Raw genomic sequence first — 16,044 nt, forward strand, 5'->3', positions numbered from 1 at the left:
TCTTTCCCACCCCTTCTAAAGTGATGTTCCATCACCCGCTCAACCTCCACATCATCCTTTTGCATCCCTATATCACTCCCAGTCCCATCCCCTTGCTACAGTGGTCGTATCCCTGTGGAACACTGAGGTGCAAGACTTGCTCAATCTGCCAACCCAGCACTTACTATTCCAGTCCTACCACAGGCTCATTGCACTCCATCAGAGGCCAGGCTTATACTATCCCTTCAGAGGCTGGGCCACATGTGAAATCAGCCTTGTCATATACCAGATCTGCTGCAGCCATTGCATAGCTTTTTATATTTTGGTATGACTACCAACCAGCTGGCCACCAGGATTAATGGCCACCGTCAAACTGTGACCAAAAGCAGAGTAGACCATCTAGTGGCACAACATGCAGTTGAAGATAACATGCTGGATTTCAATGGCTACTTCACAACCCTGGTCATCTGGATCTTCCCCTCCACCACCAACTCTTCTCAATTGTGTAGATGGAGTTATCCTTACAACACATTCTCCACTCCCAAACTCATCCCAGCATTAACCTACAGTAACCTACTCTCCCCACATCCTCCACCCAACAGTTTCCACCTTCTCTGCCCTTTCTTCTCCTCCCAGTTTGCATCTATATACTCTCATTGTGCACTGCTCTCTGCCAATGCAACCACCTGTATTTGCCTTTTCTCTGCTCCTTCCATTTCCCATTCCCCCTCCCACCCCCACAGCTTCCCGATGCTGCACCTGGCAGCCTTGTCCTACCACCGTCTAGTACCTGCACACTCCACCACCCTGTGCTGACTTCTCTCTCCCCATCTGCACCCCACTCTGGATTCCTGCCTCCATTGGCCAGGCAGTGTTGCATTCTGGCCACAGCAGCCAGAGATAGGAGTCAAGTGTGCATGAGATATGCTTACTTGTATGAACGTATGTGTGTTTTACTTTCTGAAGAAGGCACTGGCTGAAAGATCAATGTGTAATAGTCTTTTTGTTGTGCCTGTCTGCAACTCAGTGTGTCACCTTTATGGTGAGCAGCAGTCTATCCTTTTCATAATAGTATTGTATCTGTGATGTACAATTAATGTTTGCAAACAAAGTGCGATTATCATGCCATATTTTGTGCTAACTTACATTAACCGTGTACCTTGTTTGGTGGTCCAAGTTTGGTATTATGCAAAAGAATGGAGTCCTGAACACGAGTTCAGTTTCTGAACTAATGTCAAAATTTACCTCCAGTCAACAGTGTTTATAAAATTGGGCCATAATGTTCTGTGCAGCCTGTTGAATATAAGTGTGTCCAATTACTTGACATCTCCCTGTGCTGCTGTTTTGGCCCTAGTTTTATATTCACACTTTCCCTATTAGATGAGAAAAGAGAAATATTGGTAATGCTCATCCTTTTTACAGTGCTGCAACATTATACCTCTTACAGTGATCATTGTTTTGGTCATGGACTTTAACATTGTTACCTTTCCTCCAAATTGTCTGATACATAAGGTATGGGCAGTATTATAGATAAAATAACTATACGTACCTAATTTGTGGTAGATTAGTTATAACTCTAGGAGATGACATAAAATTGTAAGATTTTTAGAACTAAACTCTGTCCTTATGGAACTGCAACTGCTGTGTTAGGATGCAGGCTGAGTTGGCATCCCTTCGCTCCCAGCTTCAGGCAGTGTTGGCTTCGGTCACACAGCTTGAGGCTGTTGTCAATGGGCATCACTGTGGGGGTCCGGATGGGGGTTTGTCGGGGACGGCCAGCTCGTCCCACGCATCCCTCGATCGGACTACAACTGTGGCTGCCCGGGATACTGCCCACATTGAGGCTGATCCCTCACCTGTGGTAGAGTGGGAGGTCGTCTCGAGGTGTGGCAGGGGGCGAAAGACATTCTGGAGGGCTGAACGGAAGGCCTCTCCAGTTTGTCTGACGAACCGGTTTCAGGCTCCGTCTCAGGCTGATACTGATCTTCGGCCGGACATGGCTGCTTGTCCTGTTCCAGAGGTTGCCCTTCAGTCTGCAAGATCCGGGTTGTCGCAGAGGGTGGGCTTACTGGTAGTTGGGAGCTCCAACTTCAGGCGCGTAATGGGGCCCCTTAGGGATATGGCAGCAAGAGAGGGGAAGAAAACCGATTTGCACTCCGTTGCATACCGGGGGGAGTCGTTCCAGATGTGGAAAGGGTCCTTCCGGATGCCGTGAAGGGTACAGGGTGCACCCATCCGCAGGTGGTCACTCATGTCGGCACCAATGATGTGTGTCGCTATGGATTGGAGGAAATCCTCTCTGGCGTCCGGCGGCTATCTGATTTGGTGAAGACTGCCAGTCTCGCTAGCGGGATGAAAGCAGAGCTCACCATCTGCAGCATCGTCGACAGGACTGACTGCGGACCTTTGGTACAGAGCCGAGTGGAGGGTCTGAATCAGAGGCTGTGAGACGGTTCTGCGACCGTGTGGGCTGCAGATTTCTCGACTTGCGCCATAGGGTGGTGGGGTTTCAGGTTCCGCTGGATAGGTCAGGAGTCCACTACACACAGCAAGTGGCTACACGGGTAGCACGGGTTGTGTGGCGTGGACTGGGCGGTTTTTTTAGGTTAGATGGCCTCGGGCAAGTACAGAAAGGGCAGCAGCCTCGAAGGGTGCGGGGCAAAGTCAGGACATGCGGGGACCAAGCAGCAATCGGTATTGTAATTGTAAATTGTCGAAGCTGCATTGGTAAAGTACCGGAACTTCAAGCGCTGATAGAAAGCACCGAAGCTGAAATCGTTATCGGTACAGAAAGCTGGCTGAAGCCAGAGATAAATTCTGCCAAAATTTTTACAAAGGCACAGATGGTGTTTAGAAAGGATAGATTGCATGCAACTGGTGGTGGCGTGTTTATCGCTGTTAGTAGTAGTTTATCCTGTAGTGAAGTAGAAGTGGATAGTTCCTGTGAATTATTATGGGTGGAGGTTACACTCAACAACCGAGCTAGGTTGATAATTGGCTCCTTTTACCGACCTCCTGACTCAGCAACATTAGTGGCAGAACAACTGAGAGAAAATTTGGAATACATTTCACATAAATTTTCTCAGCATGTTATAGTCTTAGGTGGAGATTTCAATTTACCAGATATAGACTGGGACACTCAAATGTTTAGGACGGGTGGTAGGGACAGAGCATCGAATGACATTATACTGAGTGCACTATCCGAAAATTACCTCAAGCAATTAAACAGAGAACCGACTCGTGGAGCTAACATCTTGGACCTACTGATAACAAACAGACCCAAACTTTTCGACTCTTTAAGTGCAGAATAGGGAATCAGTGATAATAAGGCCGATGCAGCATCCCTGAATATGGAAGTTGATAGGAATATGAAAAAAGGGATGAAGGTTTATCTGTTTATCAAGAGTAATAGAAGGCAGATTTCAGACTACCTAACAGATCAAAATGAAAATTTCTGTTCCGACACTGACAATGTTGAGTGTTTATGGAAAAAGTACAAGGCAATCGTAAAATGCGTTTTAGACAGGTACGTGCCGAGTAAAACTGTGAGGGACGGGAAAAACCCACTGTGGTTCAACAACAAAGTTAGGAAACTACTGCGAAAGCAAAGAGAGCTTCACTCCAAGTGTAAACGCAGCCAAAACCTCTCAGAAAAACAGAAGCTAAACGATGTCAAAGTTAGCATAAGGAGGGCTATGCGTGAAGCGTTCAGTGAATTCGAAAGTAAAATTCTATGTACCGACTTGACAGAAAATCCTAGGAAGTTCTGGTCTTACGTTAAATCAGTAAGTGGCTTGAAACAGCATATCCAGACACTCTGGGATGATGATGGCATTGAAACAGAGGATGACACGCGTAAAGCTGAAATACTAAACACCTTTTTCCAAAGCTGTTTTATAGAGGAAGATCGCACTGCAGTTCCTTCTCTAAATCCTCGCACAAACGAAAAAATGGCTGACATCGAAATAAGCGTCCAAGGAATAGAAAAGCAACTGGAATCACTCAACAGAGGAAAGTCCACTGGACCTGACGGGATACCAATTCCATTCTACACAGAGTACGCGAAAGAACTTGCCCCCCTTCTAACAGCCGTGTACCGCAAGTCTCTAGAGGAACGGAAGGTTCCAAATGATTGGATAAGAGCACAAGTAGGCCCAGTCTTCAAGAAGGGTCGTCGAGCAGATGCGCAATCCTATAGACCTATATCTCTGACGTCAATCTGTTGTAGAATTTCAGAACATGTTTTTTGCTTGCGTATCATGTCGTTTTTGGAAATCCAGAATCTACTCTGTAGGAATCAACATGGATTCCGGAAACAGCGATCGTGTGAGACCCAACTCGCTTTATTTGTTCATGAGACCCAGAAAATATTAGATACAGGCTCCCAGGTAGATGCTTTTTTCCTTGACTTCCGGAAGGCGTTCGATACAGTTCCACACTGTCGCCTGATAAACAAAGTAAGAGCCTACGGAATATCAGACCAGCTATGTGGCTGGATTGAAGAGTTTTTAGCAAACAGAACACAGCATGTTGTTATCAATGGGAGACGTCTACAGACGTTAAAGTAACCTCTGGCGTGCCACAGGGGAGTGTAATGGGACCATTGCTTTTCACAATATATATAAATGACCTAGTAGTGTCGGAAGTTCCATGCGGCTTTTCGCGGATGATGCTGTAGTATACAGAGAAGTTGCAACATTAGAAAATTGTAGCGAAATGCAGGAAGATCTGCAGCAGATAGGCACTTGGTGCAGGGAGTGGCAACTGACCCTTAACATAGACAAATGTAATGTATTGCAAATACATAGAAAGAAGGACCCTTTATTGTATGATTATATGATAGCGGAACAAACACTGGTAGCAGTTACTTTTGTAAAATATCTGGGAGTATGCGTGCGGAACGATTTGAAGTGGAATGATCATATAAAATTAATTGTTGGTAAGGCGGGTACAAGGTTGAGATTCATTGGGAGAGTCCTTAGAAAATGTAGTCCATCAACAAAGGAGGTGGCTTACAAAACACTCATTCGACCTATACTTGAGTATTGGTCATCAGTGTGGGATCTGTACCAGATTGGGTTGACGGAGGAGATAGAGAAGATCCATAGAAGAGCGGCGCGTTTCATCACAGGGTTATTTGGTAACCGTGATAGCGTTACGGAGATGTTTAGCAAACTCAAGTGGCAGACTCTGCAAGAGAGGCGCTCTGCATCGCGGTGTAGCTTGCTCGCCAGGTTTCGAGAGGATGCGTTTCTGGAGGAGCCATCAAATATATTGCTTCCCCCTACTTATACCTCCCGAGGAGATCACGAATGTAAAATTAGAGAGATTCGAGCATGTACGGAGGCTTTCAGACAGTCGTTCTTCCCGCGAACCATACGCGACTGGAACAGAAAAGGGAGGTAATGACCATGGCACGTAAAGTGCCCTCCGCCACACACCGTTGGGTGGCTTGCAGAGTATAAATGTAGATGTAGAAGAAAGTAAAGGTGTGAAATTAAGAGCAACTGCCAAAGAGAAGAGGAAAAGCTCTGCATACTATAGGGAAGAATAGAACTTAGTAAAGTAAACATTAAAGCTGAAATAAGATTAGAGAGCTAGAAATATTAATAAATATGGATGACTGCATGGCCTGTGAGGTAAATGAGAACAGATCATCAACATGATTACCATAGTGGAAACACCAAGTCCTCGTTGTTGGGGAGGGTACACAGATATATGTAATCCTGGAGGAAAGTTCCTCTAGTTGTCAGTTGATAATAAGAGAGAGGTACGGCAACTGTTATGTTACCTGTTGGCGTGGTTGGTACAACCTTCAGCAGATGCAGTACTTCAGTGTGGAAACCTCCGCACTATCTTTCTCTAATAAGGCATTTCTCTGCTAAAAATGTCATGATAGTTTCCCCTGATTAAAATATTCTAGATCTAATATAGAACACCTCCCAAATTAGGATCTCGAGGCAGGGTCTCCTCAGCAGGAGCTCTCACACAAAAGGAAAATGCCAATTAATGTAATGCTATATTGCAAGGGTACTATGCAAACTACTAAATCCAATGGTAGAAATGGAAAAGATACAGGTAGATATTTTAAGAATCAACAATAATATGGAAAGGATAGATTTCAACATATAAAGGAGGTGTTGATTTGCAGTTGGGCACAATGAAAAAGAGTGCTTAAAACATTTCAGCATTCAGACAAAGCCCTTTAGAAGTAGAACTCTCACAAATTCAAACAATAACTCACACACACATGGCCACTGTCTCTGGATGCTAAGGTCTTGGTTCCTGACTCCCTTTGCCAGTAGCTAAATCCTGTAACAACATGATGCTGTAAAATTTATAAAATTTGGGAAAATGTGTTTAAGGCAGAAGATTGCTATCACCAAAAGAAGGTGTGGTGACCATTGGACAAGAACTTAAGAAAAACCTAAAATCATTTAGCTCCTGGATGAAGTCCCTATCAGAGTTCTCTCTTTCTAACGAGACACACAAATACTGCATAGCCCATATTGTACTCATTAGATTGCACACTCTATCAAAGTACAATTTAGACAAATTGAAGAGTTCAAGGAATCAACAAGTAGGAGATTTTTTTGGAAAGAGAGGTATGACTGACAAATGATGTGTTGTTTCCTTGATGTTTTTGTGTCCTGCTAAAATAGTTTATTCATTTAATGTAATTTGAATGAAACTTCGTCTCAATGGCGTGCTCATAAATTCAGCTAATCTTAGAGTATGTTGAGACTGTAATACTTTAGGAATATTATCATGCAATGTAATCTTATACTTTTTTGAACTAGTACTCTTCTTTTGATTCTCTTATGTTTTTATGATAAAAATTTTAAATTATCAATGTGTATTTTTTACGCAGAACAGTTAATTTTTTAAAATGATGTCATTTTTGCTCCAGGACCCAATCTATGTGCTGGAGAACAATATACCTATAGATTCAAGTTATTATTTGGAAAACCAGTTGTCAAAGCCACTACTGAGAATATTTGCTCCGATACTGGGAGATAAAGCTGAATCTATATTATTGCGTGAGTAAAGTCTTTCAGTTGAGTTATGTAGCAAAATAAATTGGCTTCACAGGAAACCTGGTCACTTGTAATTACAACCATTCAGCTGGTATGTACTGCAGAATAACTGAATTGTTTCTTCAAAATAACTGTTTTAAATAGAATTAATTTTGTAACTAACAAATCTAAATTTGGGTGTATCCACAATGGTAATTCATATAAACTTTATGCCAAATACACATTAAGTTTCTTCCTATAATTTTACTGTGGAGTGAATGAGTGTGTAGTGATTCTTAGTTTTAGGTGGCATATATTTATGAAGTAGGAAATAAAAATCAAAAATGGGTGGATGAGAATGATTACACCTTGCCCTGATGGTATGTGCTAGCCTTAATACTCATAAGCAAAGTCAGAAGTGTTATCTGCAGAAAGTGTTGTGTGCCATTCTGCATAATATGCACAGATTTGATTCATGGACAGACGTTTATCTACTCGTTGTTTATGAGAAACTTTAGGTAACAGCCCTTTGATTTTTATGTTTGGTGCAGTGTGGGGGATATATGGTGGAGTCATAGTGATGGGTATATGTGATAGAGTACCAGTGAGAGTATATTGAGGAAAAAGACCTTGTTTCACAAAGCGCCTAGCATCCAGTGTTCGTTGGTCTATTGATTACTCATATGATTTTGAATGCATCCCTGTTGGTTTTTGAACTTTTTTGATCAAATCCTAAGTTGATTTCTGAATGAATCGTAAATTGATTTTTGAATGCGTGCATAGTGTATGTATGTGATGTCTCTGCCAGGAGAATCCCCATCGCATCTAGAAAAATACTTTCCTGCAGACAAAAGAGGACAGGTCTATACGAGCTGAGCGAATAAATCCGAAAGGGTGAATGACAATCGCTGTTTATGTGGTTGACTGGGTTTGCAAATCATCAGCGTTATAATTACTAGCGAATTCCATAGATTCAGGCTGCGAGAGTGTAAATAAATGACTAACAGGAATAACAGGCAACTAAGATTACGTGTTGTCTTCTCCGTGTATCCAAGAAAATGAAATTTTGACAGAAAATTTTTGGCCAGTCCAGTACACCACAATCCCCGGCTAGCAGCCGCTAAAGTTCTATTCTGGGAGTAGCACGGAAAACGCGTTGTACAAGCACTTAATAACACGTAACCGGAGAACAAATGCTGGAGAACTAAACCAGTGATTGTGGCAGGGTTAGTGAAGTTAACCAGAGAATAAATTTTGACACTGGCAGTAGTAGTTACAGAATTAGTGATGACAAGATTGTTTGTTAGAAGGCCTAATGGGCTTTTGATCTTGGTACTTCCTGAATTATATTTTGTGGTGTTATAAAAATGACCATTTGTGCCAAAACAGTCTCGTTTATTTGGTGTGTGTAACAGCTGCTGCAATATTAGGCAGGCCTATTTCGTTTTATCTAGCAGACAGTGACAAAATACACGTAATCAGATCGAGAAACCACACCAGTCTTGGGTACTATTTGTATTAACAGCTTTTCTGGTATTAGACAATGACATTTTGTTTTTTCATATAGCAAAACGTTGGCGAACTTTGATGGCGTAATAGATTCTTTCCCAGAAAGGAAAGTACACCATATAAAGCTGTGGCAAGATTACGGAGAGAAAAAAGCTAGGACTTAAGGATTGAAGAAATGTGTACTGTCTTGCTTGTCTCTTGTCTTTACTTGTTTTATGTATCCTATATATATAATTTTATGTCACACAGAACAGCAAGTTATTAGCTAATAGGCAGTAAAGACTGCAAATTTTCTGAAGAGTTCTTGTTCTCCCGGTTACAAATAATCCCATCCACTATTAATTGCGAGATTTTTATTTAAGCAGGGCAGGTGTCAAACCGGCCGACTGGGAGCAGGAGAGGCACCACAGGACATTTTAATTTCCGCTGGCCTGAATACAGTTTGATGGCACCCATTACAAAATATTACATGTTTGAATTCCACAGAGTGAAATACAGAGAAGTGCGATGGAAGAATATTGTGTGAAGGGGCGTGGCACTGCACTTCGGCACACTTAAGACCAAATAACATGTCTTACGTTGCCTTGATCATACATGCTTTATGTATCAGACACTTCAGAAAGACATGCGCTACAATATGAAGATATTTTTGAAAAGTCTATTTTTTTTAAATTTTTGGTGTCCTACTTCAAATGCTCGAGGGGTGGGTAGCGCCACTACCTAATATTGGCCCAGTTCGGAAATATCGTAGATCCGGACCTGGTGAACAGAGCAGTCTAAAAAAAGTTGTAGTGGGGAGGTGGTAGCTTCCACGTGACCTGTGTTAACGTTAAGTAATTTTGCTGTTTCTTCTTCGTTTATTGCTCTCACGTCAAATGAAAACAAAACGGATTTCTGTGGTCGGGAGCTATCAAGTGAATTAAAATAGATACTCATAATTACGGAAGGCTAAAATAAGTTATTAGTTTCAGATTTTATTTTGTTTCTACTTTTCTGACAGTCAAGCGTTAATCACCTTGCAGAACAATGAAGTTATCTTTGTCGGTTTGTTAAAGAAATTTGACTTTTTTATAAATCTTTTCTGCTGAGGCAGTCAGTTTATTTGAAACAAAGTGTTTAATTCCACACTATTGCCTAGTTTCAACTGTTCGCTACATTTCAAGTGCACGTTTTCATCGTCTAGCATGTATGGCATTATGCCATAATAAAGAACCAAACATGAGATCATCTGAATCTGAACATACGAATGTGCACTTGATGTCGAATTATGCATTTTAGTAGGGTTCACAAAATTCCCATGCTCTTGGATTATCCTCTAACGTCTTGTTTCTTTTATGACATAATGTAAGATCTTTTAATGTTTTACACGTACAGGCTTCCTGCATCACCGTAGCTGCGCAAGCACCGCGACGCCTGTCTTCTGGCGCAACTGCTGAAATGAATCTAACAGGTCACAGGAAAATAATCCGAATGGTTGTTTGAAAAGCGTTACTTTCAAGTAAAGTAAATTTCCTTTTACACAAGATGAACTCTGTGCGCGAATGTCCGATGAATTTCTTAAATCACAGAGCGTTTGACTTTCATTCAAAATTCAAATCTTTGAGAACGACCATTTAGAATATTTTCGACCCCATAAGATCAGATGTTTATGTCGTTGTTAAAAAATTTACTGGCACATTTCTGTGATGTATGTTGAAGTGTAACACACACAAAAAAGATCAACATTACGTGTGAGAACCCAGCTTCTCTTGCAGCTTATTAATCTTAGAGGCCAATATTATAGGGTACGTGAAAGCTTTTCTTTTCTTTTAGCAACAATATATATATTAATTTAAACCATTACCTTTCCCTATTTGTGTGTTCGCGCTGCTTAACAGAGATGTCTCTATTGGCTGGCTACATCACATTTCCTATGCTCTGAATATCCACTGTCATCAGCTGGCGAGATCGCTTGACATGAGCTACGACCAGCTTACAAAAGCACATCGCACAACCATTGAAAGGATTGATAAGTTTTACAGTTCTGAGCAAAAATTATACTGTTACTTAACATGGAAAAGGTGTATTTTCATCCGTTAGAAAGTGTATTATTAACCGGGAAATCCGGGAATTTTTTTTCCTCGTCCATGTATACACCCTGGTCTAACTTGTTTAGGCAGGGAGCGAGTGGCTGCTCTCTTGCACACTATGGAATTTACTAATGACCTTCTGACATCATATAAAAACATTCTTCGGGAAATCCTCTCATTGTTATTATTTGCGTATATGATGAAGGTATTAATGCAAGCAATGTCAATCATTCGGAAAAATAGGCCAAGTGGCCAGCGTCTAGTTTTTCATGAGGTTGAATAAGTAGCGAACATTTCCTCTATTGTGTCCACACCTGTTTTGGTCTTATTTTACATTCTTATAATTTCTGATTTCTTTTACGCCCCAGTATTAGTGTGGATGGCTCCGTCATGATGCAAAGATGAAAGGAGATTTAACGTTTTTGCCCTTCTTTGGCACTTATGAAACTATAGTGATATCCTTTCTGAATCCAAAAAGAGTGCTGGTGCTTCTAAGTTCACGACCTCTCGTGCAAACAAAGTCTGGAGGTAGCTCCCTCTTATTCTTTCTAAGAGTTCCTACTACTGTAAATTTCTTTTTGAGGAGCTCTTCAGCCAGTGGTATGGAACAAAACCAGTTGTCTTGTGTCACATTGCATCCTGTATCTTCGATTGGCCGTACAAGTCTATTTACTTTGTCCTTAAGTGAGTTTGACAGTGCAAAGGGATCCTCTGGCTCCCAACACAGATTTCCATCCCCAAAGAATACCATGTTCTTGCGTCACACAAGGTGAAAATTTTCAAACCATATTTCGCTGACTTGCTTGGTATTTACTGTCGGAAAATGCATTTGCCTCTAAATGCAACCAGTTGTTCATCCCCTGTTGTATATTCAGACACAGTATAATTACTGACGCAGTTTGACACGAATAATTCAAACACTTCTCTGAATGCAGCCGGGCAATAAAGTTCTTTACACTATAGTCCGTCTCGAATATCACTAATCTCAAACAACCCAACAAGAAACGAAAGTGCCGTAAACTCATTGTTGCACAAAATATTGCAATTCCAAAACCATTTGTGTCCCATAAGTCTTCCAGATTTTGGCGTCCTGCCCTATAATGCCTAGTCAGTATCAATAGACCCAGAAGAGATTTGATTTCTTCCTCATTTGTTGGTTTGGCATCACGGTCTCTAGTGGAATTTGATGCAATGCGTTGTATGTAAATGTTTGGGCATGATGTAATCGTTCTAATTATTACAGCATTTGTAAATATCGAAAAACAGTCCACAGCAGTTTTTACAGATTTTGGGATAGCTTTCACACCAGGGAGATGAATAATGAGGTCCACACTTCTAGTTCATACGTTGCAACTACAACATTTTTTCATCCATTTTGTAACCTTGTCCTTTCCAATAAAAAAAGTCGTGCTTCTTTTCACTATCCTCTGCACTTACTTGCGGTTCCAGTTCCAGGCTGTCTTTGTCCTCCGTTTCTGTGTCACTGTGATGAGAGATAACTTCACAACTGTCTGTTTCCTCTTCCTCTTCTTCTTCTTCTTCTTCTACAAAAGTTTTGTCCAAGAGCTCTTCCAGAAGCTTCCGCACTCTTTCTTGTTCTATTTCGTAACAATACATATCTGTTTTAGCTGCACAAAGCGACAAAATACCCGCAGCTTCTATGGAACAGAACTGTGCACTTTCTCGCACCACTGCAACATAAAGAGTCTCCCAGGGTGCCGACAACACCTCAAGGCTCATTATTGTGTGTTTTCTTGGAACTTCCACTTCCATTGTAGATTCTATTGTTACTCAAAGCTTTCATATTACGCCCTAGAAAGGTAGCAAAGAACATGACATTATACTCCTATCCATTATGTAATAATCTTGATAAGGATGACTGGGGTGTTCTGAACACCCCGCTCTATCGCTTAAGCGTTAAACAGTGTCACATAAGACACCAGCTGACAACATTATGTCATTTAAATTTTTACATAATCTGATTGATGAATTTAAAAGAAAAACATTATGTGGAGAGATTCGTTTTGAACCCAGGTTGAGATAGATGTGTTATTATTCTTGCAAACTTAATCTTTTAGAGTACCTTCGTTAAGAAGGTAGGTAGTGAGACTTCTCAGTTATTATTAATATGTCTCACTAGCTTGCTTTTAAAGTGGTCAGACAAAATAGCATATCCTGTGATACAATGCATTGCATATTGGACTAAATGCATTGTTTATCTTTGAGGAACAGAACTTTAGTTGATTACTTGAAATATTGGCAAGATGATTGGTTTTGAGAAAGTTTATTTCATTCTTAATTTCTTGGCAGAACATAGAGTAATGTATGTATAATACATTTTTTCTTGTATGTATTCTATTGCTTTATCCCTTGGATTGTGCATGCCAAACTTCTGAAGTCCTTCAAGGAAGTGATTAATATTAAACACATTAGCTACTTGAATGCTGTGATTTATAATTTTGGTTGTTTGCTGTGTAACAAAATCTTCGCATTCCTTAATTGATTTCGCAGTTCCTCTTTTTAATTATTGTCCATGTAAATTTACTTTTATTATTTGAATTACTGATTCCGGGTGTTAGTTTATATTATTTATAATAAAAATTTATCTGAAATTGCTTCAGTCAAACAAACACACATTAAAAATTAAGGATTAATTACTGTCATGTGCTAAGAAGGAAATTAATATTCCCCCCCAGGTGGAGATCACACTCGAACAAAGGCTTTGGTAACATCTCGTGTTGGAGCACTGGCAGCTTTCACACGCCGTAAAGAAACTTGCATTGGTTGCAAGGCAGTTCTGCAAGATACATCCGCTTTATGCAGCCACTGTCGGAAAGATGAAGTGAAACTGTACCAGCAAGAACTGTTTCGTCTGCAATCACTAGAGGAACAGTTTTGTCGCTTGTGGACTCAATGCCAGCGATGTCAAGGAAGTTTGCATGAAGAAGTCATTTGCACAAGGTTTGTAAAAGGAAACTACAATGCAAACTTAGTGATATTTAATTTCATAATTCACATTTTATATTCACATATCATTTGATACCTTATTGACTTTGCATTAGGATATCTCCCTGTTGACTTCCTTTCCCAATGATTGTACATAATACTCATATTGATTATTTTTTACCCCACTTTATACATTAGCATAAAGCAAAACACAATTTATCCCCCGTGTATTATGACCTTTCTAGAAACTATAAATATCCTCTGTAGAACCTGAAAAATATGAATGCACAGAATGGATTTTACAAGCTGTGGGCCAATAGAACACAAGATGTCTTTGATAATTAAGAAAAATAGTCAAACATAAAAGTAGCTTTGTGAATGCCTTGGGCGAGTGTTATAAGATGAAAACTATTTACACTATATATGAATAAATCAGTACCTAATATTGCCACCATTACAATATAGAGACGCTATAAAGTGTATCAAAATTCTGGAAGATCTGCAGAGAATTGGCGCTTGGTGCTGGGATTGGCAGTTGCTATTCAAGACAAACAAATTTAATGCATTGCATGTAAATACACATGATTGTTTGATTACACAATTGCCAAGCAGTTCTACAGTCAGTTATGTCCACTAAATATCTGAGTGTATGCATACATATTTAAAGTGGAACAATGGTGTAAAACTAGCTGTAGGAAAGGTAGAGGCCACACAGATTCATTGGAAGAATCTTCAAAATACTAGCTCATCAACAAGTGTAGTAGCTCACATAACCTCTTTTGGCCAATACTTGTCTATTGCACCTCAGTCTGAGACCTAGAGGAAATAGAGAAAATACAAACAACAGCACGTCTCATCATAGGTTAATTTAATAAGCACAAAACTGTGTGGAGAACTTCATCTAACTCCAGTGGGGCACTGGTTTACATATATCTTGATACAACACAGAACGTAAAATTAGAGTTTTTAGCTCAGACATTGGCATACTAATTGTCACTTTTTCCACACAACGTTTGCAGCTGAAACAGGGAAGTGACAGTAGTGGACAAGTACCCTCCTCATGCACTGTAAGGTGGCTTGCAAAGTATGTAGACTTCGCAATGAAATTTTTCAACCAATGTCTGCAGATTTCAAATTGTGGCTCGAAATACTGCTGCTGTTCCTGCTACAGTTATTGTAAATCATGTGATAAATCAGTGTAGAGGATAGAAATCGGAGCTAATAACACAAACAAGGTGCGGCACACCAAAATTTGCTAAGGTTATGAAAGTCGTCACATACCAGCATTTTATGATATGTAACTGACAGTGAGCCAACTAACATTTGAAAGAGTAAGATCTGGATTTATTGGAGCAGGAAGTGCCCAGTTGATAACCAAAGAGGTGGAGGAAGCTTTAATTTTGAAAGTGTGTTTATTTAAATCATAAACAACATTCCTAGGCCAGTATGACTTGTGATATTCATTTTCTAACAGGTAACTCCACGTGTTCCCGTGGTAATGACAGTGACACGCAAAGTGCCCTCCGCCACACACCGTTGGGTGGCTTGTGGAGTATAAATGTAGATGTAGATGAACCCTGGTGTAGTGATGTTAACCCCAAAATTCTGTTTCGTAATGGTTTCAATGGATTACAAATATGCAATCAGTTCCAGCTAATTTTGATGTATGGAAAGAATAGAGCAAGTGCCTAAAGCCTGTGTAGTGTTAGCTGTCTCACTGTCAGTTACATATCATAAAATGTTGGTACTGAAGAATAATTAAAAAACAACTGTAAGGTGTTAATTAAGACTGATATTAAGTAAGTGCATGTCCATTTGTACTTCACAGTTCTTTCCCAGTTTTGTGTCAAACCCTGAAATACATATATTTAACATACATTACCCATATTCATAACATTTTGTGTCAAACCCTGAAATACATATATTTAACATACATTACCCATATTCATAACATTGAATTGGATTATATTTGTATGAACACCATTGTTAATATATATTTTATTTATTTATTTTTTCCTCCAGTCGAGACTGCCCCATATTCTACATGAGGAAGAAAGTACAAATGGATCTCGTCACTCAAGACCGAGCACTTCAAAGATTTGGAAACCCCACTTGGTGATGTTGATGGCAACGTAAACTAATGTTGTCTCACCCTGACTGAATATTGTAAATATGTCTGTATAATATCTAACATTTATTAAAGTGACTTATTTTGAATTATTTCTAACAGCTTCGTTATTGGTTGCATCCACCCCTCTTCCGTTCATTGCTACCTTTTTGGTTCGACAGTTTGTATAGAAAGGCTGTGACTGACTTTTAAAGTTCGGTGGCTGCCTTGGTGTCTAGGGTATCGCCGATGAAACAAAACAACTGTACCACAGTGTGGGTAATGTCTGTTGCACAGTTGTTTAGCTGCTGTTAGTATAATGACATGTTTACTAAAAGTTCTAACAAGAATTCATGAAGCTGTTTTACAGAGTTAAAAGTCCAGACTCATTCTCTTATGTGACAGTTCCAACACTACC

General features: G+C 40.1%; 1 protein-coding gene across 2 annotated transcripts in view; it reads left to right on the forward strand.

The window, feature by feature from the left end:
• The window catches only part of LOC126457996 (DNA polymerase delta catalytic subunit), a 167,785-nt gene extending 152,046 nt beyond the window's left edge, over positions 1-15,739 (forward strand). For both annotated transcript variants that reach the window (XM_050094764.1, XM_050094765.1), the window contains exons 17-19: positions 6,890-7,019; positions 13,270-13,534; positions 15,542-15,739. In XM_050094764.1, coding sequence (XP_049950721.1) covers positions 6,890-7,019; positions 13,270-13,534; positions 15,542-15,638 — 492 coding nt within the window. In that variant the 3' untranslated portion in view covers positions 15,639-15,739. The remainder of the gene's footprint in view (positions 1-6,889; positions 7,020-13,269; positions 13,535-15,541) is intronic.
• Positions 15,740-16,044: the final 305 nt, after the last annotated feature.

Source organism: Schistocerca serialis, chromosome 2 (genome assembly GCF_023864345.2).
Source record: "Schistocerca serialis cubense isolate TAMUIC-IGC-003099 chromosome 2, iqSchSeri2.2, whole genome shotgun sequence".
Lineage (NCBI taxonomy): Eukaryota > Metazoa > Arthropoda > Insecta > Orthoptera > Acrididae > Schistocerca > Schistocerca serialis.